Source organism: Cariama cristata, unplaced genomic scaffold, assembly GCF_000690535.1.
Source record: "Cariama cristata isolate BGI_N322 unplaced genomic scaffold, ASM69053v1 scaffold4797, whole genome shotgun sequence".
Taxonomy (NCBI): Eukaryota; Metazoa; Chordata; class Aves; order Cariamiformes; family Cariamidae; genus Cariama; species Cariama cristata.
In genome coordinates, this window is record NW_009628349.1 from 190,084 (window position 1) to 218,033 (window position 27,950).

General features: G+C 40.5%; 1 protein-coding gene across 1 annotated transcript in view; it reads left to right on the forward strand.

Moving 5' to 3' along the window:
• Nucleotides 1-11,577, forward strand: part of PTPRK (protein tyrosine phosphatase, receptor type, K) — a 187,649-nt gene extending 176,072 nt beyond the window's left edge. The window contains exons 23-28 of the mRNA XM_009704781.1: nucleotides 489-662; nucleotides 3,665-3,796; nucleotides 4,028-4,153; nucleotides 6,089-6,252; nucleotides 7,568-7,703; nucleotides 10,131-11,577. Coding sequence (XP_009703083.1) covers nucleotides 489-662; nucleotides 3,665-3,796; nucleotides 4,028-4,153; nucleotides 6,089-6,252; nucleotides 7,568-7,703; nucleotides 10,131-10,184 — 786 coding nt within the window. The 3' untranslated portion in view covers nucleotides 10,185-11,577. The remainder of the gene's footprint in view (nucleotides 1-488; nucleotides 663-3,664; nucleotides 3,797-4,027; nucleotides 4,154-6,088; nucleotides 6,253-7,567; nucleotides 7,704-10,130) is intronic.
• Nucleotides 11,578-27,950: the final 16,373 nt, after the last annotated feature.

The window sequence follows — 27,950 nt, forward strand, 5'->3', positions numbered from 1 at the left end:
TTTCATGTCATGTTTATAGCATTTGGTCCTTTACTTTTAGTCCACAAAATAAAGCACCCATGTTTATGTGCTTTGAAAAGTTGTTTTAAATATGGAATATCCTCCTTTGAGTAAAATTGCAGTAAATATCTGTCTGGAATAAAGAGCACTGCCTAGGAACCACAGGGAGTTTTGGCTTGCATTTGCACAGCTAAGGCGCAGATCTCTAGGGCTCCAAAGGATGCTCTTTGTTTTATTCCTTTCGGAGGGGTTGGTGTCATGCAGAAATCGGTTCAGTGGCACTGAACGCCTTTTACACCTGCAGCTTAACCCCCCCTTGAAAAGCCCCAGCACATCCATCAAACAGATAGGAGCTCTTATTTGCTAATGTCTTCTTGCTAATGCCTCACATTTCCCCATATTGCAATATTTTAAATTAAAACTTGGGGAATCTCGAGTCCATTGTCTGTTAGTTCAGCGTGCTAAAGCGAGCATCCTCTCTCCCTTAGACCCTGAATTCTGTGACCCCTCGCCTGCAAGCGGAGGACTGCAGCATAGCCTGCTTGCCAAGGAACCACGACAAGAACCGCTTCATGGATATGCTGCCACCTGACAGATGTCTGCCTTTCTTAATTACTATTGATGGGGAGAGCAGCAACTACATCAATGCTGCTCTTATGGACGTAAGAGACTATCTTCTTTGTCTGCGTAGTGTACCGTGAAAAGCTGTGTAATATGAGAGAGAGCACTTGCTGGTTTAAGAAAGGATAATTCTTTCTTACTGTAGTGCCCAGTAAAACAGTCCTAACGAAGAAGGGTGGGGGGAATGACTAGGAAACCCCACCAGCTTGTGTTGCTTGTTCAGAAGGTTTGTTATCTTTAGTCTTTTGCATCCTTGTGGGACCCACTGGAAATCTCCCCTTTTCAACAGCATACATAAAGCTCTAGTCTCCAGCCCTTCAAATCTCAGCAGGATCTCAAAAACCTGCTGTTTGTCAGGGACTAAATATTACCTACCTGAGCATGAGGTTACTATTGCTATTTTATAAAAAAGGCTATGTATGTTGAGGCAGGAGAGACAAGGAAAGAGGGAAAAAAAATTGTTTCCTTGGCATGTTTGGGGATATGGCTGGGGTTTTGATTGTTCATATTTTGAGTTGCAGCTCTTTAAAGCTGAAGTTTGAGCAACAGAAGTATTGTCAGGGGAAAAGGTGAATTAATGGGAAAAATGGAGGTCAACCTGCTTATAGGTGTCTGATCGATAAAGCGGTTCGTCACATGTGCTGTCAGATACCTGCCTGTGCCTGCCATTAGCGTTTCCAAAGTCAGGCTCCTAAAGCCACCTTTAGAGTAAATACTTAAATAAGTACCCTGATTTCCAGGAGTATCTCCCCTTCCTCAAAAATGGAGTGCTGTCAGAAACTGCAGTGTCAAGAAGAGATGCTGGAATGAAATGGCAAATAATAGCAGAAATCATCAGGACTGAATGGTATATTCATCCTGGAGTTCTGTCTGAGCTAGCGCAGGAAACATTTGAACTGCTAGCAAAATGCAGTCCTGAATCTCACAATTAGCTATTGTGCCAGAAAAATAGAGGAGAGTAGCATGTGTGAGACCAATCTATTAGGGAGTCGCTGGGGCTGAATGGAAGAATTAGAGCAGTGAGCAGAATTTTGGTAGCAACCAAAATTGTTTAGAATTGCGGTTAAAATTACATTAAGCACCTGGATAAAATTGATGTGCTAGGGACCAACCAACAGAGCTGCATAGAGGAGTGTGGTTTGGGGAGAACGGAAGAGAACACAGGCTGAACGGCTGGGTGGCAGGGAGTGTGTAACAGCATGTGGCAGGCAGGGACAGGAACCAAGCAATGTGTTAAGGGATGAGCAATCAGAAGCAAGTAAGGAAAGACAGAAATGGTGGTAATAAAAGGCAAAAAGCAGCAGAAAAGAAGTAATATATTACAAGGAAGGTGTATAACAAAGCTATAAGTACAGGGTTAAAACTTTGGGTAATAAAAGCTTTTTCTTGCCCTTTCTCTTCTGTTTTGTTTGTTTTTGTTTTTTTTTTTTTAAGACTGATTTATTCAGAGAGGGGGACCCCACTGCTGGGCAAGGAAAGGGGGCTTTCGGTAGCAAAACAGAAATGGAAACTTTCCCCTTTTCACAATGTACTTGTCCCTGCGTTCCCACAAGAAGGTGTCTGCTTCCCAGTGTGACAGCAGATCTCCTGCCTGTTCTTTTTGAAAACCTGATAATCTCAAACTCAATACATTCTGTCATTTCAGGAAAAACCAGAAACGATGGGGAAACATCAGCTCGTACACACTTTATTTCTTAAAAATAGAAGGGAAGAATCGATATTGGTTGTTCCTCTTTGCTCCCTGGGCAGATCTAGGAAGTAGGGCACAAGCCACTGCTGCCCCAATATGCTTCCTGCGTTAGAAAAGGATAGCAAACATAGATGAAAAAATTGTCAGCCTCCTTATTGCGTTGTCAAACAAGTACTGACGCTAAAGACATTAATTTGTTATCTTCACAATTTACAGCAAGTAGAAGGGTGAAAAGAATTGTATTTTTTCCTTCTGGGCTTCACACTATGCACTTCGAGGGTATGTCAATATATTGCACATGAAGATCCCTCATATCAGTCTTCAAGCAAGCAAGCTTCCATACCAGAAGTGGTTTAGCTACCCTAACAGGTCTTTCTCCTAGGTTAATTTACTTAATTCAGTAAAAAAACCAGACAAGCTACTTTCGTACCAGCATGGATGCTAAACACGGGATCTCTGCATTGCATACAGCAGTCCCAGCACTTCATCTTCAAACTGGTGACTGACAATCCCATCCACCTACAAGAATATTCACCATCTTACTCTGTTTCTCAGATTAACCGGTCAGTGCTTTCTTGCCAGTTCAGATCTGTATTCCTTCACTGCAGAACTTTTCTGTGCATGGTTGCAAATTGCCCTGCCAAAGATTTCTGATGTCTCCTCCTCTGCTTGCTGCTTGTAATACATGTGCTGCAGGGAATTAGCCCCTCTGCTAGTAGTTGCATCCCAGCTAACCTATGCAAGGCTGGAAATCCCTATTTGCAGTTGTGTATAATGCAGCATACAGAAAATGGAGGCTGCTGTCATGACAGCATTTTGCTGTTTAATTTCTACTTTCTGCTGGAAATGAGACGCAGTAATCCTGAAGGTCAATTCCATGGGTGACCCTGTGGCTGTGGCTCCAAAACAGAGTTGGGGATTGAGCTTAGTCCCCAGTTCAGTCACAAAGCTCACGTGTAACGTGCTGTGGATGGAGTGACCTTCTGAGACCTCTGCATCCCTCACTGCAACATGGGGTGAAGGTTTCCTGCTCGGTCTCCTGGACACAGTGCCTGGAGCAGAGTTGCCCAAGCCTCAGCTCAGCAGAGCCCTGAAGAGCATCTTCAGTGCCCCATGCATATCTGAACTGAAACAGGGCTTGGCTTGTTACAAAGCAGAAGGCAGACGTGAGCAGTGTAACCTCTTTGTTCTTACTGGAGATGGTAATGTATTTTTAACATCAGCTTTGGTGAAATCTGGTGTAATTGATGTCACAGCTTTGTTCTATTTATATGGTTTTTCTGTTGCAGTGTTTGAGTGGAAGTTATTAAGTACTTCCTCTACTGGTGCTAATAAAATCATTTGCCTTTACAGAGCTACAGGCAGCCAGCAGCTTTTATTGTCACACAACATCCTTTACCAAACACTGTGAAAGATTTCTGGAGATTAGTGTATGACTACGGCTGTACTTCTCTTGTGATGTTAAATGAAGTCGACTTAGCACAGGTTAGTTTGGGGCTCAAGTTTTCCATGTACCGTCGCATGCTTTAATCGCTCGAGATCCACTACATGATCAAAATGTAGAGCAGTGCAGTGACTTTACAGTTATTCTCTGCTTTACAATAACTGATTAACACTACTTGCTCAGTAAAGGTTAAGTGAGATGTCTGCAGTGGAGCAAGGCAACGCTGAAGTTGTAACTTACCATTTAACTATGCCTGGTTTGCTCTGGCGCAGGGCTGCCCGCAATACTGGCCTGAGGAAGGGATACTGCGGTATGGTCCCATCCAAGTGGAATGCATGTCGTGTTCAATGGACTGTGACGTCATAAACCGAATTTTCAGGATATGCAATCTAACAAGAGTAAGCCTTATCGTAACAATTTGTAATGCAAAGTATGTAATTTTTAACGCTTTCTAGGCTCTTGTGGTTTTTATTTTTGAATAATAGTAAAATACTAATCTTCTTAAGACATTGTGCAGAAAAGAGTCAGTCAAGCATCGATAGCTATTACTAATTTCTAGTACTCTTCTACAGCTACACACTAAGCAGAGAGAGCAGTAAGGTGAGTGACTGTTGTTCTCTGGCGATCGCCCTAAGGAGTAGATGTATGAGAAGTATTCTGTTCGTTCAGTGTACAGTGAAAGGAATACCCCCATAATGAACATATAATGACAGGTATTTAATTCATAGTTTCCGTAAGACATTTTCCGCCGTGAATAAGGAACAGGAGCACTGGGGCTGGTTATGCAACCTGCACCTTCTCAGCCTGAGATATGAGAACCACAACATAAAAGGAGGATTGTGGCACCCTGCAAAGCGGGGTGTGAAAAAACTCTGAAAGCTCCTCTGCCTCTGAAGGGTTCTACACCTCTGTGCCTCGACCTACATTTACCATCTTGTTCTCAACTTCAGTAGCAGTGCCAGTCTTGCATTCTTGTCAGCTCTTTCACACCTTGCACCATCTTGTCTTTTTGCTGCCCCGTAGTGTTTCGCACTGTCACAGAACTTCTCAAACCCTGTTTGCCGCCCAGTGTCTCCTCCTTTAGCTCACCTCTATAAATTACTTATGTTGCCTACAAGTACAGAGTTACAGATGCTTGTCCCACCGTTATATGTACAGTTAACCAGCAATCCCTATTTTACTTACCATTACTATGTATCTTTCATCCAATACAGAACTTACACACCACCAAATGCTACTTAAGAGTATACATCTAACTTTCATTAACATTGAAGAATAGTTGTGAGGAAAACTGATTACTGTCTATATAAAGATTTTTTTTTCTTTTATCTTGATCACATTTTCATTTTTCAAAGTGCAGAAATCAGTTTGCGTGTGGCAAGTATTTTAGTTAAATTTTCATTTTGCTTATATTCAGAGCTAAGAAAAACATTTTCAGCTCTTCATACCTAGTTTGGAAAGTACAGGAAGCTAAGGTGTAGGCACAAGGTGTAGGCACACTGGCAAATATTACGCCATAGCACTTTTTTTATTGTATTTTGCGACTTCCTCTTTTTTGTTCATTTCTTATTTTCACTTTTTCCATTTCTTCTTTTTTACGATGTTTTGATTTTCTACTCCTCTACTTCTCTTTGTCTCCCATGCCTTTTCACCTTTACATCTTGTTTCTAAATATATCTCTGCTCTGTTTTTCATTTTCTAAAATCCACATTCCTACTCCTTTTCGTCATCTTAAGCTCCAAGATACTGAATAGATTATTTATTCTTCCAATTAATGAGGCGTTTCTTGTGACAGTCTAATTCTATTCAGAGCTCTCCCTGTGTAACATCTAGCACGTGGAAGGCTCTCATGATGATCATAGTCTGGCAAAAAGGGAAGAGTTCAAGGAAAACAGTCATATTTGTACACCAATATTGCTTGTTTATTTATAATGGGGTCAATTCATGCATGGGAACCAAAGGTATGTTTCTTCATTTCTGTAGTTCTTCAGAATTTAACTGTGATGTTTTTAATTGATTGTTGATGTTAAGGATAAAAACCCTTGACAAGTAAAATCTAGGGAATTTGTCCATTTAGAAGTCAGGATAGGTTACATTAGTGATTGATAAACTGTGGTGATGTCTTCAATGTAGTTCCCTTTTTTTCCCTTTTTAGACATCTTCCTTGAGCTCAAGTGGTACAAATTAACAGAGATCCTACCAAGCAATGTATAGACATGTTGGAATCTGTCCATAATATCAACACTTAGGTTTCATGTTATTTTTATATTTTGGTTTTCTAAACCAAGATGTAAAGGTGTCATATTGATCTAAAGCCCTTTGGTTTCCCTCAGCCACAAGAAGGCTATCTGATGGTGCAGCAATTCCAGTATTTGGGATGGGCTTCTCACAGAGATGTACCAGCTTCCAAGAGATCCTTCTTGAAGTTAATTCTCCAGGTTGAAAAATGGCAAGAGGAATGTGAAGAAGGGGAGGGCCGGACCATCATCCACTGCCTGTGAGTAACTAGGAGAAAGTCAAATTGCTGCTCTTCAAATAAATGCTTATAAATTAATTCTTGTTTTAAGTTCAAGCAGTATTCTTATAACTACATTCTTTTGCACATGCCCTTGTTTCTTTTATTTAAAACAAAACAAAACAAAAAAAACAAAGAAAAAAGTACCACTGCTACTGTAGGTCGACTTTTGGTCAACTTTTGGATTGGTCTGTGTCAGGTCAAAGTACCATGGGAATGAGTATTTTGGACATGATACTACAGTGATCCTGTGTGTTGTCTCCTTCTGTACACAATAGCGTGTTTTTCAGGTACAAAATGTGTACAGAACAATTTCTTCTGTACAGTTTCAGTAAGGAAGTCTTATGCTGAGTGCCAAATAGTTATTTTTTCTGTAACTCTTGCATATCGTGTTGCATTTTTTCCAGAAGGCCTACTATATTTTGAGGGGTTTAGACTGAAAACTATGGATATATCAAATCAGAGAAAAGTTGTGTAATACAGTACAGGATCCTAAAACTATTGTTGGTAAATGACTGCTGGCTGCTTATCTGAGCCTGATATTTAAATAGGAGGTGGTTTGGGAGTTTTGAAAAAGCATCATCTTTTTCTCCCTAAGCAGAGAATGACCAATCTCTCTCATACCTAATTTGAATATAAAGTTTAAAACTTAGAAATTGAATTATGCATTTCTCCTTACTTTTAAAAAAAGGCATCTGTTTAAATGTTCAGAAATAACTTGTGTGGCCCCGTTCTGCCCACCCCTCCTCATTATCCATGGAACCTTCTGGTTTAAATTAAACTTAATAAGAAGAAATAACCACCTTAATTTCTTTGAAATGAAGATTAAAATAGTTCAGAAGTGTCCCCAGTGGTCAACAAGATATCAAATTAGTCATGCCTTGACATTACTCTGGTTTGATAATCCTCATACCATAGGATAATTTAAGTGAGTGTCTTTCCAGAACTAAGTGGAAAATGTTGTACCTGCCATTGAACTTGGGTTTTGATTTCTAATGTTGTACTTGCCATTGAACTGAGTTTTTTATTTCTAATGCTTATGTAAATTAAGCTATAGCATAGCTGGGCAGCATGGTGGGCTGTAAGGGCAGAATTCAAAAGAAGTAATTGAGTGGAAGGTCAGAAACAGCAAATGTCTCGGACCAAACCCACTGGAGCTGCAAGGAGATTGCTAAAGCCTGGTGTCCCGGTGGGACTCACGAATCACTCATGTTTACAGAGTTTAAGAACAGAAATGCATTTTGGATGCTCTCTTACGCCGTAGTGACATTTAACCAGCTCTTTTCCTTGTGTACAGAAATGGCGGTGGCCGGAGCGGGATGTTCTGTGCCATTGGCATTGTGGTTGAGATGGTAAAAAGGCAGAACGTGGTGGATGTTTTCCACGCCGTGAAGACTTTGCGGAACAGTAAGCCCAACATGGTGGAAACTCCGGTAAGCACCAGCCCATCGGGCTTACTGCAAACAGCCAGGGAGGCAGAGGCTCTCTTGTCGTGTGAGCTGCGTTTTCAGTCCTGTGCCCACAAAACAGAGCAAACCGATGTTGGGCCACAAGAAGATAGAGACGTTTATTAAGTGTACACACAAGTCAGCAGCAGGAGAGGCCAGGCTAAGCATTTTACGCTACTTTTCTTGTAGTGGTACCATGCTTTTCACAGAAAACGTTCTGAGTTAACAGAATGCACTTTAATCTCCCAAAATAACCTGGACTATTTGAAGAGAAGTTGCAGTGGGTTGCGCTCACACAAACTGTCTTGAAATTTTACAGAGCAAGGCAGTTCTTCTTGGTAGGAATAAGCTGTAAAGTCCAGATTAGTAGCTGGAGATGGGAATCTTTTCCTTGTTAATAACAACTGCTGCTTTGGAAGCTGTACTGAATAATGATAATATTTGTTACTCAGATTTGTAGTAGTCAAAATAATACCTCAGAACTTTAAAATCAAAGGCTTGCATCTAGTATGTTGCAAATAAATATATAGAATCGTAGAATCATTTAGGTTGGAAAAGACCGTTAAGATCATTGAGTCCAGTAGTTAACCTAAATAATAAACATATAAAAAATAAACTAATATAAACAATATGAACCTGAATTAGCAAAACCACAAGACTAAATATTTGTATGTACATTGCCATAACTCAAAATAACCTTCACTCTCTGGTCAATATTTATGCACACAGTATGAGTGCGTATCCATTGGAGTGATCACTTCAGTCACGAAAACTGAACATTGTGGAGAGTCCTTAAAAAAATTCTCCCAAGTGGATTTTTTTCCTTCCATAGGTGAATGTGAAAGCAGGTTAGACAGTGTTTGGGAGTTTCTGCCATTTGACTCTCACACTGCCAGCAGCCAGTGTCACTTTTCAGCCAGATGGCTGCCTACAGCATAAAAATCAGGGATGCCAATTGAAATTAAAAACATTTTGCAGCTTATGCATAGTGAAAATTGTTTCTGACCTTATGAACCTGCATACTGAGCAAAATGGCTGCAGCTGCCTCTTCCCATATTGCCCTTTTTTCCAGGTGTCGGTGTTTGCTTAATATCAAGTAGCTTCCGTGGCATGATTTGCCTAATTGTTATGCATCACTTCCATCCTTCGCCACCACATAAATTAAGAAGGTGTTTAAAGTGTTAACAGATAGAGCATCCTGTAGCAGCAGTGACATTGGGCTAGGTATTGCTGGTTTTGCCACAAATACTTTGCAGTGAGCTGTGCCATAGACGTCTGAGACACAACATATTGAATTGCTGCCTGGATTTCAGTTCACTGCTGTGAAGAAAACAGGTCAGATCACATGGAAAATTACTTGTGTCACTGTAAAGGGAGGCCAAGGTAGATTGTGTATGTTTCTGATAAATGGTCTGTAAACTTATGTTTCGTTTCAAAATAGTCCTAAATTCCATTGTAGCTTTAATCAGCAGTTACTGAATTTCTGTAGTTACGTGTTTCTGTTGTGTGGGTTTTTATTCAGAGCTCTTGAACAGCAGCAGCTGTCGAGTCGTTAGTTAGAAAACAAACGAGGAAGACCAGTGTATAACACTGTCACGTGCCCTACATTCAGCAACATGATCAGATAACCAAAATGAGCAGCGCAATAAAGCCTTTAAGATATCCTCACCACTTCCTGCTAATGGATCATGCTGGCTTCCTTTGCAAACAAAAATAAATCACAAAAGCAGATTTGTTTTGTTAGGTTGCAGTTGAGTTCATTTCCTTGTTTTTTCTTCTTCTTGCCCTCTCCTCTATCCTTCCTCCTCCCTTTCCCTCAGTATCAGCTCTGAACAGCATCCTTGTTAAGGAGAAATACTAACCATGATGAAGTTTTGAGCTTTAACTTCTCTTTTACATGATCTCTGGGATGTTACATTGATAGGACTGTACAAACGGGCTGTGGGCCCAGAGCAGCTCTGTATCACAGCGCAGTATTCCCTCGCCTTTCCCTGGCTGTCCAAGCAGCAAGCAGGAGTTAACTGCTCGGTATCAGCTCACTTAAATATAAATGGTATATCAGAGTCGAGGTGCTTTCACTGCAAGAATGCTCTGGCTGATAGGAGAACTTTTCATGTTTGATAAACCAGTTCAGAAGCTGAAAAAATCAGAGAAGCATATCATTGCATTTCATGGTTAGGTTTTTTTTTCTAGTTCGTTGGTTAGGGTGAGTTTTTAAATCAGAGCTGGTAATACACTTGTGTAGTAGGGAAAAAAAAAAAGAAAGAAAGAAAACCCAAGCATGTCAGGCTTGAAGTTAAAATTGCATAGTAGTTAGCAAAGACTATTCTTGTTTGTAGATACTGCTGCTAAGACTTTAGAATCTTAATTTAACAACTTCTCTTTTTTTTTTTTTCCTCTTTCCCCTTAAAGGAGCAATATCGCTTCTGCTATGATGTTGCGCTGGAGTACCTGGAATCCTCTTAGTTGGAATGGATGTGACAAAGTTCACCAAATACATGAATCTCAATAAGCTGTTTTGACAACAGTTCTTGATCCTGTGAAGAAAGATTTTAGGGGAAGAGGGGGGTGGGAGGGATTTTAAATTTTAAATGCAAAGTATTTTTCTTATGAAGTTGTGTATCTTAATAAAAGAACTCAATCTGTTTCTATGCTTGTATACAGTATCAACATTTAGTGCCACATAAATACTATTTAATGAAAACCAGAGTCAGAAGAGATTTGCGCCAGTTAGGACTTTTCAGTGTTTGTATATGCAGCCGTCTCTCAATTCCAGTAGAGCGACCATCTGTTGCATGTATCAATATTTCCTATATGGTATTAATTTTTCTTTTTTTTCTTTTGATACATTGTTGAAGTACAATAACAGTGCAAATTGATAGTAAGGTTCATTCTTTATACGTTTCAAGTGTTGCATATATATATTATATATAGTAAAAAAAACCTGGCTTATTTTGTTTTAATGTGCAATGATGGCTGGATCACATAACGATCTTTATAAAGAAACTTAAACATAAGCCAAAGACTCAAGTGTAAATATGTCTATATGGAGAAAGCACATGTATTTATTGTTTACTTGCATTCCTTTTTTGATGGCTGAAAAAAGAAGAATCATTTTTCTTGAAGAAAGCTTTTTTTGCTGAAATCAAGTGTAAACAATTTTTGTAGTTTATTTTTTGTATGTTTTAGTGTAAGTAGGAGACATACTTTTTATGCATAGACCAAGAACATTGGTATAGTGGTTTTGTTGTGTACATGCTTGTGATTCAAATCCATGTAAACAACTCAGTTATAGAAGGTCTTTAACTACAGGGCCAAAATCCAAACATTTTCCTGAAAATGTATAGTTTTTCACAGTTGCATTAATTAAGTACTGATCAAAAAACTATGTAAGGAAGGGCACACATCAAAATTACCTTGCCTATGACTTGCACAATATTAGAAGAGATTTTTAAGCACCGATGGTTGTGAGGGAACCAATTGTTTAAAAAAATATGGAAGCACAGGTCAACAGGAGAACTGCCAGACAAATAGATGGCTCTGCATATGCCCTTCAGGGTAAAAAAGTATTTGTTTAGCAAATTGTAAAATTAAGCAATGTTTATTTTGATGTTTACGAACATGTAAGCTTTGCTTCCAAGAAAGCAAAATTTGAATAAACCAATGCCAGATTCTGATTATAGTTGTGGTGTACAAAATATTACTGTGCTTTCGCTTAGCTGGTATCCAATTGTTCACAAGGTTTCCTATATTTCAGCAGCTAATATCATTCCAATCTCTTGTTGGTCTTTTTTAGAGCTGACAGTAAAATTATAAGGTGCTTTTAAATAATCTGTAAGAGTGAATTAAACTTTTATTTAAATATTATTTTATATTATTTCCTATTTTGATACCTTCTCACTTACTGTCCTTGTTAAGGAGTCATTCTTGTCCAGAAGACCAATATACTTGGATAAGGAAGATCTCAAAAGGAAGTTATATTATTTTTCACCTCAGTGTTTTGGGGAGTATTTGAGAAGACTCCGTGTTGTCTGTATGCCCTAAGTTTCTTCCTTTACTTCAGACACATGGAATTACTCATCCAACACTGTAAATGGCAGACAAATGTTTAGAGAAATTCTACTTCTCAGATTTTTTTCAGTGCCTCCCTCTGTATTGCATAGCTCCACTTCTTCCACATCTAAAAAAATCATTGTTAGTTCCTACCTATGAACAGCAAGGTAAACAAATCAGGTTTGAAAACGTTCACTGGGTCTGGATTCTTAATACTCAAAATTGCTCTTTTTTTCTTTTGTTGCGTTGGAAAGGGGATTATAAGCTGCATGCAACAGGATTGCAACGTTGCCAGCTTTCTCTGCCAGGCCATGGTGTTCGGCTAACTTTGGCAGTCAGAAGTGCTGGATGTGTCATCTAAAGCTGTCTGGGCACCACGTTTTGTGGAAGCAACGCACCGTCTCCACAGACGGTTGCGTCCTGCCTGTTAGACATGTGTCTGGGACTTAAATGAATTGGACTCTGGAAGAACGTTCCTCTGTTGTCCATAAAGGGTGTTGAGAAGATTAGTATAGATTAATTTTTTGACAGGTGAGTAGATGTTAGGGTTGTGGAATGCAAAAGCCACATTCCGTACTGATCAGAGTGATTTTTATGGGCTTTTATTTTTCCTTTCGTGATCGAAAATATAGCATTACCATTAGGCTGAATGAGTCATTATTTTCAAGGAGAGCTCATGTGTTGGAGACAATGGGGTCCATCCCCACCAGTATTTCATAATCCTTGGTAAGATCTTTGTGTCCGCTTTCCCCTGTTCGTTCAGGAGTGGTGCAAATGCCAGTATGAATCCTGGTGTCGCAGCACACCGTGCCTGCACAGGAGCCCTCCGTGGGAGCATCCCCTCGGCTAGAAGGTGTTCGAGCTGCCGATGGTTGTTCTGCAAATGGGAACTCTGCCTGTGTTGTTCAAGTACTGACAGTCTCGTCATTTCCGTAACTAGCTGACTAGTGACCTAATGAGATTTTGCAATAACTCTTGATTGAAAAACTTGTGGGTCGCAGCACACCGTGCCTGCACAGGAGCCCTCCGTGGGAGCATCCCCTCGGCTAGAAGGTGTTCGAGCTGCCGATGGTTGTTCTGCAAATGGGAACTCTGCCTGTGTTGTTCAAGTACTGACAGTCTCGTCATTTCCGTAACTAGCTGACTAGTGACCTAATGAGATTTTGCAATAACTCTTGATTGAAAAACTTGTGGGAAGTTCTTCCTTGCAAGGCCAAGGAAAAGTATGCAGAGGGAATATGATGTGTGAGAAGCAGATCAGAAATCTCATTCTCCAGTATATCCTGGGGGGGGGTTCTTAGGCAAAAGGCAATATTAGAGCCAGCTTTTCAGTATAAAATCAGGGAGAGAGGGTTTGCTTTCATCGTGGCAGTCCTTTCCCCTCTCTTCTCTCACCGAGCAGCAGCAGATGTCAGTTTTGTTTTCTGGGAGCACCAGCTCTGTTCGCCCAGACAGGTCCTGCTCCGGTATCCTTTTCTCACACCTGAGCGAGACAGAAGAAAGAGAAGTGTGGGACTAGGAAAACCTGCCTCAGAGGAAGAAAAGGTATTTCTCATTAAGGGAATGTGCAGTGGAGGGAGAAAAGTATTCCTGACCTTGGGCACTGGAAGAGGGAAGTATTTTCCTCCCTGAGGCAGTGAAAAGCCACCTGCACCAGTATCACAATGTGTCGGCAGCTCCTGCCCTGGAGCAGGCCATAGGTTTCAAGACTCCTTCTCAAAATCTTTCTGCCGGCTGCTGCCCTTGCTGAAATACCAGCACAGATTCAATCAAGTGGCTACAGCTTGCAAGGTACATGGGCTCCGCTTTCCTCAGCGGCATAAAACGAAGACTGGACCAACATGAGCAGTAAATATGGAGAGGGCAAAAATGGGCATCAAGTCGGAATATGAAGAAGAGACATGAAAGACTTCTTCCGTGGAGGAGTGTGAGATGATTCAAATTTGAAATGAATGAAGTTGAAACTGGTCTAATGTCACGTAACGAAAGGAACCAAAGGAGCATGTAAGTTCTCCAAAACATGATTGCTCTGTGTAAGAAGGTATTCTTTGCTCCAAAACTGGTAAGTGATGAGTGTAAGTTCTCCAAAACATGATTGCTTTGTGTAAGAAGGAATTCTTTGCTCCAAAACTGGTAAGTGATGACTCCAGCGTCCTAGTCTTCATAGTTGCTAGTGGAAGGAGTTCTAAGTGTCACTTAGATGGCTTTGGTTCATTCTCTATAGAACAGTAACCAAAGAGATAACTTAGGGACGTGTTCAAACCATCTGAATTTTCCCTAAATAACCAGATCTTAGGATCCAACGCTGATGGACCATATCAGGCCTTGAGCACCTTAAATCCTTGGAAATATCCAAAGCAGTGTCATCGATATTAAAGTTTGCTAAAACAAGAGCTACTAAACCTCAGCATCCTGTATGGAGAGAGGCTTCTCTCTTTTTTGGGGTGGTTTGGGGGTTTTTTGTAGCACTCTGAATCTGCCTGTTCATAGTGACCCAGCTCCAGCAGAAGGAGATGTGAAGAGACCCAGTTTTTGAACTTTTATCCAGGTCCTGAGAGATCAGACCCCAGCTGGTGGATGAGACCCTAGAATTTACATTGCCTGCTTCCTGGGTAAATGCTGCCATCGGGAAACAACAGCTTTGGAAGAGGCTTTGCCTTCCTAGAAAACAGTCACAGGCATGAGTTTGAAACTTGAAGCTTAGTATTCTCAGTATATGCAGGCAGTTACTGGGATTTATTTCATGCAGGAAGTCGCTCATATAATAAAATTATGTAGTTTATGGTATGTCCTTGCCTTGCCCAAGGTACTACATTAAGAAACACAATGTACCTCAGAGAAACATGAAAGCAAAAGTGGCTGCAGAAGTGTGCTCTTTCAGACAGGTAAACGATTTCCAAAATCAAAGGTCTACAAAAACAAACTGGGGAGGCAATGGCAGGGAAGTGCTATGTCACTGAGCCTCCAAAGTGAATTGAAATGTTAAAGGACAAAGAAGGGGCAGCCTGAGAAAAAATGTTGCAGAATCATTGCATGGCCAGGCCACCTGGACCGACAAATGACTGCATAAAGGGCTTCTTTTGAGCTTCATTCTGCTGCTGTGTCAGAAGAAACCCTGAGATCTTGGAAATAAATCTAAAAGCTGCTTTTATAATGCCCTGCTCTGTACTGAAAAGAAAAGTAACTCATTTTCTACTGTACTTTCCCGTGTCACGTAGAGGTCTGAATTGAGTTAAGTGATCGTAATCTCACAAAAGAACCTTTGTGGTGGTTTATTGCTAGTGCTCTTCCTTTGTTAAACAGTCAAAGGTCTTGTAACCTCTGCAGATCCAGGATAGTCAAGGGTATCTGTGAATATTCACTTACGTCTTTACCTTCTGGAGTTGAATAATCTGCTAGGAACAGATTGTGTATACCGAGTATGAAATTTTTCTGAATATGCAGAGGTTTAGTTCCATAAATTTCCCTTCAACTTTATGCAGCAAAACCTTTTTTTTTTTTTTTAGCTAGAGGCTCTGTTTGAGCAAAATTTGAGATGCTGACAATATAGAGGTAATTCTAAATTATTTTAAGCTTGCTGGATGCTTTTTCTTTAAGCCTGAGTAAAAGAATGATGTGAGATTGTGGTGGTGGTTGACAGGCATAAACGTTTTTTTGGCCCACGCTTCTCAGAAATTAATTCTTTCCCTGCTGTTAGGTTTAGAGTCCTAATTTATGCAGAGATTGACATGTATGATGACAGGCACAATGGGATGCTTACCTAATAATAATGTTTATTAACTGTGTCTTGACCAACAAAGAACAGATGTTTTTGTGCCTTGTTGAGATACAAAAGCTTGATTTCAATAGTCTGTTGTAACCCCTTCCAGTTTCCATATGGATCAGAAAATAGTCCTGACTTCACAAATTACATCAAGATAAGTTTGAAATCTCCATATGCTCAGAGATTTTTTAGATCTCCACTAAGTAAGCAGAAAAAATGAAGTCCATATTGAAAAAAGCGCAACAAATCCTCTCTTCTGGACATGGAACTAAACCATGATCTTTCTGCAAGCTTTGGAATACCCTGGAGCTTTTTGGTAACAAGCATAAAAATGGCATCTGGCAAAACACAGCACCTCCAGATTGTGATAATATGTGTGTATTTTCCTGCCAGGTGCAAACCAGTGTGAGCTCTTTCCATTTCACGGTGGGAAACTTTTGTCTTTCTTTTGTGTACCTAATCTTTTGTAGAATAGTAACTGAAACGACACAGTAGTTTGCCGAGTCCTGAAATTTTGAAGAAAGTTGCTGTCTTTTTGCACTCCGATAGCAAACGTGAAACCAGAGATTACGGTATCTTTAGAATTTCTCTCTCGAGGTAACCAGTGAGTTGTTTTTTGTAGCAGCCATAAAGCCGAACTATGATAAGTTTCAGAAAAGTTTTGAAAGACATTTGTTTTGCTTAAGTCCCAGCAGGTGCAATCCCAGTTCATTTGTGGTCAAGGACATTAATTCTCGCTACTCATGTCTTACTACTCTTTCTGATCCACTTGCTGTATCCATAAGCAGGCACAATAAATAACCCACCTGGACCCACACTCTGAACTATCTTCAGCACAGAAAGCTGGTGCTGTGGCCTTTTTCCCCAGTTTCAGGATGAAGTTGTTATGAAACTTGCTGATGATACAGATTAGCAACACAAAATTGCCTCTATTTACTGAAAATGCTTGAAACTGCCTGCTGAAGGCATGTGTGCCTTCATTTTGAGTGAGGTAGAAATCATACACTTAGGAAGCTGTGGCCCTGGTGCAACCTTTTCTGTTGCACAAAATCATATCATTGAAGCTTTGGTTGATGCAGTTTAAACTGTATAACTAGGTTGCTGCTTGGTTTCATCTCCTGAAATGATCAAGGTTTCCAGCTTACCTTGCATTAAGAAATACAGAAGTGTTTGAGCAGTACTTCTCACAGGTCAGACATCTTCAGGGATGAGGATAAAAATGGAGCATAAAAGCACTAGGCATAGTATAGTTTCTTCTACTATTTCTCTTCCAGCGAGATGAGCTTGTTCAGCTAGTGTGAGAGTGAGTTGGGAGAAAATAGCTGTGTGGTTTTGTCTGTGGCAAAGGCTTTTAAAAATTTCTTTAAAAAAAAAAAAACGGAAGAAGTGCAGGCTTTGTTTCTACTTCAGCGTGCCTTGCTTTCAGGCACTTGTTTACTTCAAATAATAGCCTTGCTTAACACAGACCCTTTCTGAGATGATAGTCCTTTAAGTAGTCAGAGTCACAGCCTGCAGCAGTCTCTGTCCTAAAATACAAGTAAACTGTTGGTATGTGGATTAAAGGCAGCAGGTACAAGTATGATGGATGCTATAGTGCATTTAGGGGGGAAATGCAATGGGCAGAAGCCCAAGGAACAGGTCTGTTGCTTTTGCACAGGGAGATTTATACATTTTGTGCAAGAGAAAGAGAATAAAGTAGTCAGTGAACTCACTGGGACCAGCATGAAGATAGGAATCTTGTTCGCTGGTTATTTGGGCAACAATATAGAAAGCACTGGCTTTGGATGTAAGAATAGGCAGGATGGAGAGTATAAAAAAATCTAGATTAGATGGGAACTTCCCAAAAAGCATGCGGTTATGAAATAAATGGAAGGAAATAAAAATCCTAAATGTCCCAGTCAGTGAAAAAGTTTCAAATATTGAGTGTAAGCTGTGCTTGTGGTCAAGTAAGGTTGAACAGATGGTTTAGGCCACTGAGGATGAAAGATGCTGAGCAAGGGACACTGTTAAGGAAAGAAATGGGCAGTTTATGTGAGAAGCTCCTTCAATAAAGTAGAGATCTGAGTAGGTATCATGAAAGATTTAAAAAATAATGATCACCCAAACCCAGGCTTAGCACATACAAGAGACTTGAGGATCGGTTCACATACTTCATTTTATGTCCTGTGAACTCCACTTGATTTTTGGCCTCGGGCAGTTAGCTGTCTTGAAGCCCAGAAAGTGCAATTTTTGTGATACCCTATTTGTCATTGCTGATCAAGAAAAGGAGAACAGCACTGCTGCAATGCTGAACATGATTGTTCAGGTAGTCCTTATCTTAGTTTTGAGGACAAGCAACAAATGAGAAGTAAAGTAAGTGTGACGGTAAGTTATAGCTCAGGCGTGATTTCACAGGCATGATCTCAGCCTCTACTCCACTGTTAATCAAGAGCTAGATGCTACTTTGTAGGCTTCTTTCCAATGCTTGTTTTTTATAATTATGGTTTGGTTTTGCTTTTCCTTTCTTAGAAGAAGAAAATTTATACTGAGAACAGCCACACTAGAGACTGGGGGGTGAGAGGGGAAGTATTTTGGGAGAGCGCTCTGAGAGGCAGCTGCTTGACTATGGCCTCAGGGCAGCCACTGTAAAGGAAGATTTTGAAGACATATGAATTCTGAGTATCTTGAAAACATAAGCCAACCTGATAAATAAAGTATATTCAGAGTCCTACACCATTTAGCATTTGGGGAAAATTGCAAAAATTGGGTTGCGAAGGGGCTCATGCCCTGCAATTTGTTATCTGTGTTTACAGCCCAGCATGGCAAAATAAAAATGGAATTAGCAGATGGCCCTGGGAAAAACAGAGAATGAAAGGTGACAATTACTTTGATGATCTACACATACAAGCCTGCGTTTTCCACATCTTTACTTTTAAGACTTCAAGTAACACACCTACATGGTCATGCCAAGTCTCATCACATTGTCATGGTCTTTACTCATTACTTTGAGTTTACCAGTTAGGTGTCTATTCTGAACTTGTCACAGGACGCATGAACATTTAAGGAGGACAGATACTCATCTCTTTTCAAGATTTCATGTTTTTCAGACTAGGCTCTATACTCTTACCTGATTGTTTTTCCTCTTCTTCCAGTGATCTTTGTACATGACTGGGATACAGCAAATGGACATTGTATACTGCCCTTTCCAAAATATAGTTTAGGTTGCTCAATTTTGTTGTTTTGGTTTGGGTTTTTTAAATTCTTGTTTTCAATGATGTTTTTTTCCTCCTCTAGTCTTTTATCTTCTACATCTTAGCACAGGCTGAAGCTAAGCAGGCAGCGATGGGACATGGTATTGTCTCCATAATGCATTTCAACTTTTCAGCAGAAATGATTTCAAGGAGTAGTTTCAAATTTACACTAAACAGCTGGACCAACACATCCCACCCTCCGATCTCACCTGGGCCAGGATCAGCTGGCATTTTTGAAAACAAGCTGCTTGCTGGATGTCATTCAAAGTGTGCTGAGTGTGTTAAGCAGGATGACAATGACTTAATTAGAAAGTGAAACAACTGCAACCACTCTTTTGTTCTTTCCAGTGCTCCTCTGGGGTGGGGAGAAGGTGAAAAGCCTGCACCTTTCCAATTCTGGAAAGGTTTCTCCTTTCCAATTTATTAAAGGTCTATGGGCTTTAAAAGCAACGTGAAACAGCACAGAAAGAGGTTTGGTTGGTGATGTGCTTAGGTGTGTTAGATTTGAAAAAGATTAACCCAACAAGGTATGTGACAGGTTGATTAACTTAATAGAAGATCCTAGGTGCTGAGAAAAGGGAAACAGGAATATTTGGGCAGGTGTACTCCAGTGTCTATGGTGTAACTGACTTTCTGTCATGGCAGTTCCTGAGATGTGCTACTGTGAAGTGATTTTGAAATGAGACTTAAACTTTAATTAGTAAAGGGTGTGTGGCAAAAATCCATTTTCCTACCCCCAGCTTCCAACAATGTTACCGTAGCTGGTGTCCACGTGGAAGTGGGGACACATGCTCTTGTCTCTCTGCCATGGTGCTGGGTTAAAACACGTGGCTCAGGGACAGAATTCAGAAATACAATGTTCTGGGAAGACCGTAACTGCCCAAAATGAGGTGAGGCACCCCAAGTTACAAGCATCTCTGGAGTCGATTCCTCTTTTTTGCTACCGTCCAGGTAAGAAGAGAGGACAATCCCAGGGAGCAGCGTCGTGATGAGTGCCTATCACAGGCCAGGCTTGAATGAGCAAGGGGCTCTGGTTATCTGCTCATTTTAGGAAGCTGTACAGCATCTTCAACTGCATGTTAAAACAGGAACTGGCAAATTTTCTTCAGCATTTTTGTTTAATCTTTAGACTGTTTTTTTGCTGCAACTCTGCTTGCTTTGATTTTATTTTGTTCTCTCTTCTATGAAGAGTTTCAGTGTTTGGTTTGGATGGGTTTTTTCCCTTTTTTAAGTACCTTCTCTTATATGATGTATTAATTTTCTTTGGCAAGCTTGTCTTCAGCCATACTGTGTTAGTGGGTTTTGTAGTTGATCAGGGAGCAGAATATGGAAAAAGAAATGAGCAAAATATGTTGTTTGTAAAATGGACTTTGGTGTAAGTGATGGCTTTGCAGATTTCAGATTTCATCCTCTAGCCATGGCAAGTCTGTTTGAATTAATTTGTTGACATAATTCTACAAGAACACTTATAACTACATTCCTCAGAGAGACGTGAAGGGAGCTGTAGACTTTGATTTTTCAAAATGTATCTATCTATTCATGCTGGCTGTTGGTTAGATCTCACAATGCGCTCAGCACCAGAAGGTCCAGGATGCTGTAGTGCCCCACAGGCTCTCCGCACCCCTTGGCTTGGGGTCTCTAGCAGTATGGTGAGGAGAAGGAAGGAGAAGGGTCCAACTGCCATGCTGTATGCTTCACCCAGGAGAACATGTGCTAGGAACACATTGAAGGAGATGCCCAAGGGTCACAAATGCACTTGGATGTCAAATAAATATAGATGCAACAACATGAAAACAAAATGAAAGGCTGGCAGAAGGACTTAAACTCCAAAGTGAGAGCCCCAGGATGTTTCCTTACAGACTGTTTGAAATCTTAGATAATTTAAATGAAGTTTGTGGAGAAGGACAAGGTGAAAGGGCCTTGGCTGGATCACAACATATGTTCCTTATTGCCTACAAGAAGAAATGGATGCAGGGTACGCTGCTCGGCAAATTACCACTCTACATGAGAAGTAATGAGATTTATTTAGCTTTGGAAAAGCAGAGAAAATAGGTAGGAAAACACATGGTGAATCTTCTGGATTAAGTATTTTAATAGAAAGGGCTAAAAGACACACTGGAAAAGTTAGAATAAATGCTACCTATGGGTCCTTGAAGAAAAAAAATGGGGTTTTGCAGTCTTGTTAAAGGTTATTCTGGAGAAAAAACCCTGTCCTCCTTCCTTCTCCACAGCTGGGAAGACAGGCTTATTGACCAATTCGCTGAGGACATACATTTGTTTTCCAGCACTTTTCCCAAAGGAGTCTCTAAAGGTTTAGCTTCTCATGGTGGAAAGTGTGCTGCATGCTGTTTGTGATCTCCCTGTTTGTCATAGTCTACCATAAAGATGGTGAAGACTGTGTAGGACTTGAAAAAGATGTTGAAAGTACTGCATTGCTGTCTTGTGTGAGGCAGAGGATGGGATGTGTGCCACCACTGAGGGCATTAGAGAGGTTTGATGTTAATGGTACCAGGCACGGCAAAAAAGGCAACACTCTGCTCTTGGAAAGGAAGAAATACGACTGGAAGAGGAAAAGAGGGGGATACTTACCTTTGCTTGATATGAAGTAAATGAGTGTTGCTTACACTGCTCTCACATTATTTTTATGCCTAAATGGGCTGGATTCTGTGATAATTTAAAAACCAATCTCTATTTAATTGCACTGGGACCCTTTCCTGAAACCAAATAACTTTATGGCTGATGATAAAGAAAGTTAAAAAAAACCCATGCGACACAAACATGGAATAGAGCACTAGTTGTCTCTGTGCCTGTGATGAAATGCAGATGGGTGCTGACCTCCAACCCCAGCATCCCTAGGGATGAGGAGTCGTGAGGGCAGACTGAGAACTCCCTGGGTGTCTTCCTCTCCCACAGGCTGAAACTCTGGCGGGTGCCAGCCCAAGAGTCTGGCTGTCTCTCTCAATAAAATGGCCCTTTAGCCTCTCTTTATTTCAGATCTTAGTTTTCCCACAGCTTTCTTTCATAGACTTTTCAAATCCCTTCATCTGTGTTCAATTCTCCTGTGTACTTCCAAAAAAAAAAAAACAAAAAACCACAAACCCTCCAAGAAAGAAGTCCACCAATTACTGAAATCTTTATACTGCTTCTCCTTAAGCAAGGGACACCTGGAACAAGGCCGTAAATGCGGATCACTTAAGCAGCAAATGCATCTAAGCTTTCATATGGTAAAATAACAATGATGGCCAAAATGCCTTGCAACAGGGTAATATCGATGCCCTGAAAAAGGTAGGAAATACAAATCAATTTAACCAATAAGTTGACAAGTGTTAACTGCATTTTATATGGAGCCTTTATTCTGTGATGAAACCCAATTTTCCTGCAGAAACAATTTACTTTTAGATTCAACTTCATACACAGAGTGGAAGTAATTGCAATTAAGTTTGTTCTCCAACTTTCTGAAGCTATTTCAAGCACTAAAATTAGTGCTTGACAGACTATCTTTCTGTGTACCTTTTTTAGAAAGGTTCGCATTAATGGTTAAAAAAAAAAAAAGAGGAATGCTTGGTTTTGTATCTATTTTAAAATGACAGCTGATATTTCAGTGCCAATAAAAATAGGCAAACATATTCAGTGCCACCGCTTTATGATTAATTTGAAAGTCAGACAATAAGTCTGTCATTTAAGATAAATATTAAGGCTGACAAAGAAAAAATCACCTTAACCATTATTAAAATAAATGTTTTGTTGATTTCTTTTCCCAGCTGCTTAGACTAAACTCTGGGTTCTCATGCTCCCATAAAAAGGAGTTATTAGTGCTCTCTCTTCTGGTAATGTAGACATTAGAGAGTTAAGCAGTGAGAGATGCCAGTTTTCATTCTAGTTCTGTTAAAGCTCTTTGCTGTCAGGGAAAGTCAAACTGTTTTGCTTCCCTTCTGTAGAAAATTGTCAGTTGATAGGTGAAACTTCAGGAATAATTAGTGAAAGTAGATGTGTAAATTCCATTGGGAGACTCAATCTTTCACAAATATATTTAAATCAATTCAATGTCCTTTTCTTTGAACAGTGGCAGGGTGCAAAAAGATTATTTTCGATTCTTTTAACAACATCTAGAAACGTACATTACCTCTTTAAAAATAAATTACAGCACACCCCACTCAAGAAATCACAAAGGGATTTAAAATGAGTTCAAAAAATTTCTCCAACATGTCGCCAGCTGTCAAAAATACATTGAAGATACGCCAAACATATTTCAAAACACTTTTTGTAATTTGAAGATATCTCAAGTAGTTTTTACTCCCAAAGTAAATCTTTAATGGACTTGTACTTCTCCCTAAAACAGTGGGATGTCTTTTTTTTTTTTCGGTCCCTCCCTTCCTTTCTCTTTCCTCCCAAAACAACAACAACCCACAGAAACCAGATATTTAATGAAATCTGCAGAGGTCGTTGGGTTTGACTTTTTTCTTTTTCTTGGTTTTTTTTTTTTTAGAGAGAGTAGAAAAATAGTTCTATGGTGAGAGCACTCAGGTCGGGCTTTGGAGATCTGGCCATAAGCCATGGCTCTGCCACAGATTTTCCACTAGCCCTGGATAAGTTGTTAAGTTCTCTGTCATGGGTCTACTCCAGCAAAACAATACCCCAAACTGAGTGTGGAAGATAGAGACCAAAAATGCTTAATATTTGCTTAGCTGTTGGAACGCTGAGGGTCAGTCAAATGCCTGGATAGAGTTTACGGTGTGACGCCGTGTACAGAGATAGTAACATTCCCTCAGGAATATCGAGCTCATGTTCTGTGCAGTTAAATAAAAAGTGGTAACACTAGCTGGGGATCACCTGGATGGCCCATTTTGTATAAACACTCATTTTGACAGGTTACTCTTTGTATTTGAAAGGCCCAGAACTCCTACTGTATTAAACATTTTCTCTTCAAAATACTTTATAAACACTTGAGAATCAGTCACCTTAATACATTTATAAAGACAGTTAGCGTTAATACATGTCAATAGATGGGGGAGTTTTTAGCTTGAGATTTTGAGTCCTTAGAAATCTCACATTATGTTCTTTTCTATGTGGCTGAAAAGAACATTGATAGATGTGCCTGTCTATGAAGCACTTAAACCTTTCAGGGTTTTGAGTGTCGAATTCAGACACAGTGCTAAAATTTTAAATCTATTTATTAAGACCACGATGCTAATCACACTTACCAACAGCTGGAGAGAGAGTTCTGGAGATACATTTCCTACAGTTTACTGATATATGCAAAGTTATTACTCTTTGTTGAAGAAACTTTGGAAAAATGCATGTCAATATTCTTTGCAAGACTGTAACTTAAAATGCCATTGTCAGCAAGGTGTTTCTGTGGGAAGCCACAACCAACGGAAAGCCATAACTCTTCCTTATTAAGAACCTACTCCAACCTCTATTAAAATCAATGGAAAGACCTTTCTGACTCCAGTAGGTACGGAATTGCTCAATAAAATGTAGAAAGTACCCACAGGTTATTATTGTTCAGTCCATAAAACACAGTCAGCCAAAAACTTACTATTTTTAAAAATGTAAGCTGCGTACACGTGCATCAGTTCTTTTAAAAGCACTGGGGTATCCTGGTTCTTCAATAGAGCATTCACTGGAGTCAAACATTGGCAAACAACCCTCTGCGCTCAGGAGCTTTTGCTAACGGCCTTTTGTTCACACCCGCTAAGCCATTTAAATTTCATATGAAGAGCACGTCTTAGATCTCTCTGCAGAGCTGTAAGGAAATGTCAAAGAACCCAAAAGGTAGTTCTTGAAAACATAAAGGAAAGTTCACAATACAATCACAGGGCATTAAAATGTTCCAAGATTTTAAAGCCAGGAGCCATCAAAATTCACTGGGGTGACCGCCTGCTTTGTGAAGGTGTTAGGACTTTCAACCCAATCATTTTTGTACCCAGTCCAAAAACTTGGAGCAGAGCAACACAATATCTTTAGAAAGGCAGATTTCATCTTTATCTATGGGCTTCACCTGATGGTGAAATAGTATAAATTTCTGTGGGTAATCATCTTTGCTTTTTAACACAGTTCCTTATTTTAAATTAACTTGCTATGCCTTTGTCTGCAGGATGAAAAAGTCCTCTACCCAAACCAACTCACGCTAGGGGAAGTATGAGCAGAGGCTGCCCATGGAAGTAGGAATGTTAAAAAAAAACACCGTGTTTTTGGGCTCATTGAAATGTGGTGTGCAATGAGTGCTTTTTATTTTCAGGTGACGCTAGAAGCAATTGTTGCAGGTGCTGGAGGATAAGTTACATAAATGTTAGGCTAAAAAAAGCTAGGTTTCTTTGGAAGGAATGATTTCAGTGTTTAAGAGGTGATCATTTTGGCTTTACTGGGCAGTTGATCCCATCCACCTATACATACAGAAGCAGTAGAAAAGCTTGTACTCAAAGATCCATCCATCATGTTGTAACTCATGTTGTTTAGCCAATTCAATCCCTGTCTCACTGGGACAAATCCGGGGGTACCATTGTAGGGGGTTGGATTTTTTGCTCATGATGAGGACAGCTTGTTCAAGCTGCTGAGACCACCAGTTTACATCACATTGAAAAGGCATGGTTGTCAGCTGAGTGTCAGGTGCTTTTTGGGTGGATTGTACGAAACCTGAGTGATTCTACCAGAACTGATGCTGACTGGGAGAGGGAGATCCCAGCTCTTGAAGTCTCTGCGGCTGCTTTTTGTGCTAGGTTCACCACTGGAGCAGCTTCAGTATAATAATGTTTACCTGACTTACTTAGCTATTAGGCCAGTAGATTCCTGTAAATGAAGGGTGACACTATAGCTGATCACCTGTAGGAATAGATGACCTATCTCCCATTCTTTACCAGAATTGTTCTTGGTGGTGTCCTATAGTGCTATATTTATTCAAGGCCTAAATATCCCAGGTGTCCACTTGTTCCCTTGGGAGATTATTTCACATCTCAATGCACCTGTGTCAGGGAACATTCCCTACAGTTTAGTCTGACTTTATTTTTAATGACAGGTGGAGTTTCCACCTTACACTGGAAAAAATAAGTGTATTGAACTTCCTGCAGTATTTTGAATTTGATTCAAAAGATGGTATAATGATTCAACATAAACCTCACATCTGCCTCCCAGGGCTTGGCTGTTCCCAGTTTCCCTGAAACATCTTCTTCTTTGGAATTATAGCTCTGCCAGCTCAACTATCACATACATTTCCCTTGTGTTTATAAGCTCAATAAATGGGGCATATCTTCCTGTAGACATAATACCTGGTTTCATATTTACAGGATCGTTTTAAAGATTCCCTTCAACCAGCTCAACTAATGGCTGCATTTATCTGGAGAATGGTCTGAGCTTAAAAAAAAAATATCACAAACCTGCACAGGCTCAGAAGTGATTTTATTTGGAAACTTCAAACAGTTTATTGGCTTCCTGAAAACCTATAAGTAAAACAAATGAGTATTCATAAGCATCATAGCAAAATATTTTTGGAAATAGTTTTAAAAATGCTGTGTTTTGCCCATTTGTCCATTCTTCTGAATTAGTTGACCACTACTTTTCAGGCCCATTCCCCTACAGCTGGTTCCTCGCCACCCCTCCTGGGGGAATGAGCAGGGGCTTTTCCACATGGGGAGATGTGGGTCCCTCTTTGTGCACATCTTCTGGAGCAGCCGGAGCCACCGACACCGTGGCTGCATGAGGACTCATGGCTACTTTGGCTCTTGCGGGTTTCCATGCCTGGCTTGACCTTCACCCCGTTGTTGGCGGTAGGAGCTGGAGTGGCCTGAATGCTGAATGCTACCTGCAGACCTCCGCAGGACATAGGTAAGGTGGAGGTCCTGCGAAGTTCTTTGTGAAGAACGCAGTCGCAGTAACTCAGAAATGGAGGTGTGGTAAGGAGAAGTTTGTGATCTCTTCTTTCAGTGTGGGAAGAACAGGCTCAGATATCGCCTCCTCTCAGTACAGTATACATGCATTTTTCAGCAGCTTATTTTAATCTTCAATACTGAAATTGGACGAAGCAAAAGGAATTTTTTCCAAGTCAAGATCCTCCAGGATTTAATCTCCAATAGGATAACCCCTCAAATGATCCCTTATTACCAGCAGTCCATAATGATGGTGTGATAATCTTTCACTCCGGGATCAAGGATGGTTTGGAGATGGCAAATTGTTTTCCTCCGCAATTGGCATTGCACATCAAACTGGCAAAAGCTCCTGCAGAGCATTCTGGAGAACAGGTAAGTGGTTCTCATTTACTGGTCTAGGTGCTAGCAGAGATGGGGACTCCTCTGGTAACATGAGCTGTGGGTAGAATTCCTGATTTGGGTTACAATTGCAGACAAGTGCATATATAGTTCCTTCATTACACCAAAGACAAGTGGTTTCGTTAGGTTGTGTGATAAAAAACTGGTCTCTGCACACACAGAGGAGCACAGAGAAATAACGGTGGGTGGGGGATCCCCAGAGGTACCCTGCCCAGGGTATTTCCAGGTACAGAGGAGGGGTTGTGTGGGTGGGTGTATGTGTGCTTATGTGTGTTAGCGGGGTCTGTACCAGCTACTGGCATGGAGTCTGGGCCTCAAGGGCTGCTGGCATGCCCCAGCACCAGCAGGATCAGAGGCCAGTTACTGGGTGGACTGTGCCCAAGCCCAGCTACCGGAGGGATCCCCTTGCATATATACATATGTATGTATTTCTCACTAACAGACCTTCATTTGGATCGGTCAGAGAGGGGAGCAGGATGAGGCCATTGGTGCTTGTGTGAGTGCTGTGGGTTCTGCCTAGGTTGAGCTGTGTGGCTGGCAGTGTATTTATGTGTGTAGGTGCTGTATATGTGTGTGCGCACGTCCGTCCTGCCGGTTGGCCCTGGGAGGACGGAGCTGCAGCTGCCTCCCTGTGTTGTTGGGCTGCTGGATTCGGTAACACAAAACAAGTTTTGTTCTGATTTTTCGTGTACAAAATCCATGCCTGTTTGTACATTTGCTATGTTGGATTCAAGTGAATTTGAAACCAGTTATTAATTTTTATTCACATTTGCTGTTCATGTTAAATGTTTTTTTTGTGGTGTTGTTCCTGGCAATCTTGTCAAAGTGGAGAGCCAAATACAAGTGAACTCAGGAACAGTAGAAATGGCCTCAGGGGCTCTTTATCCATAGACCAAAACAATGTGGACAGGTAATGCCCAGCTGC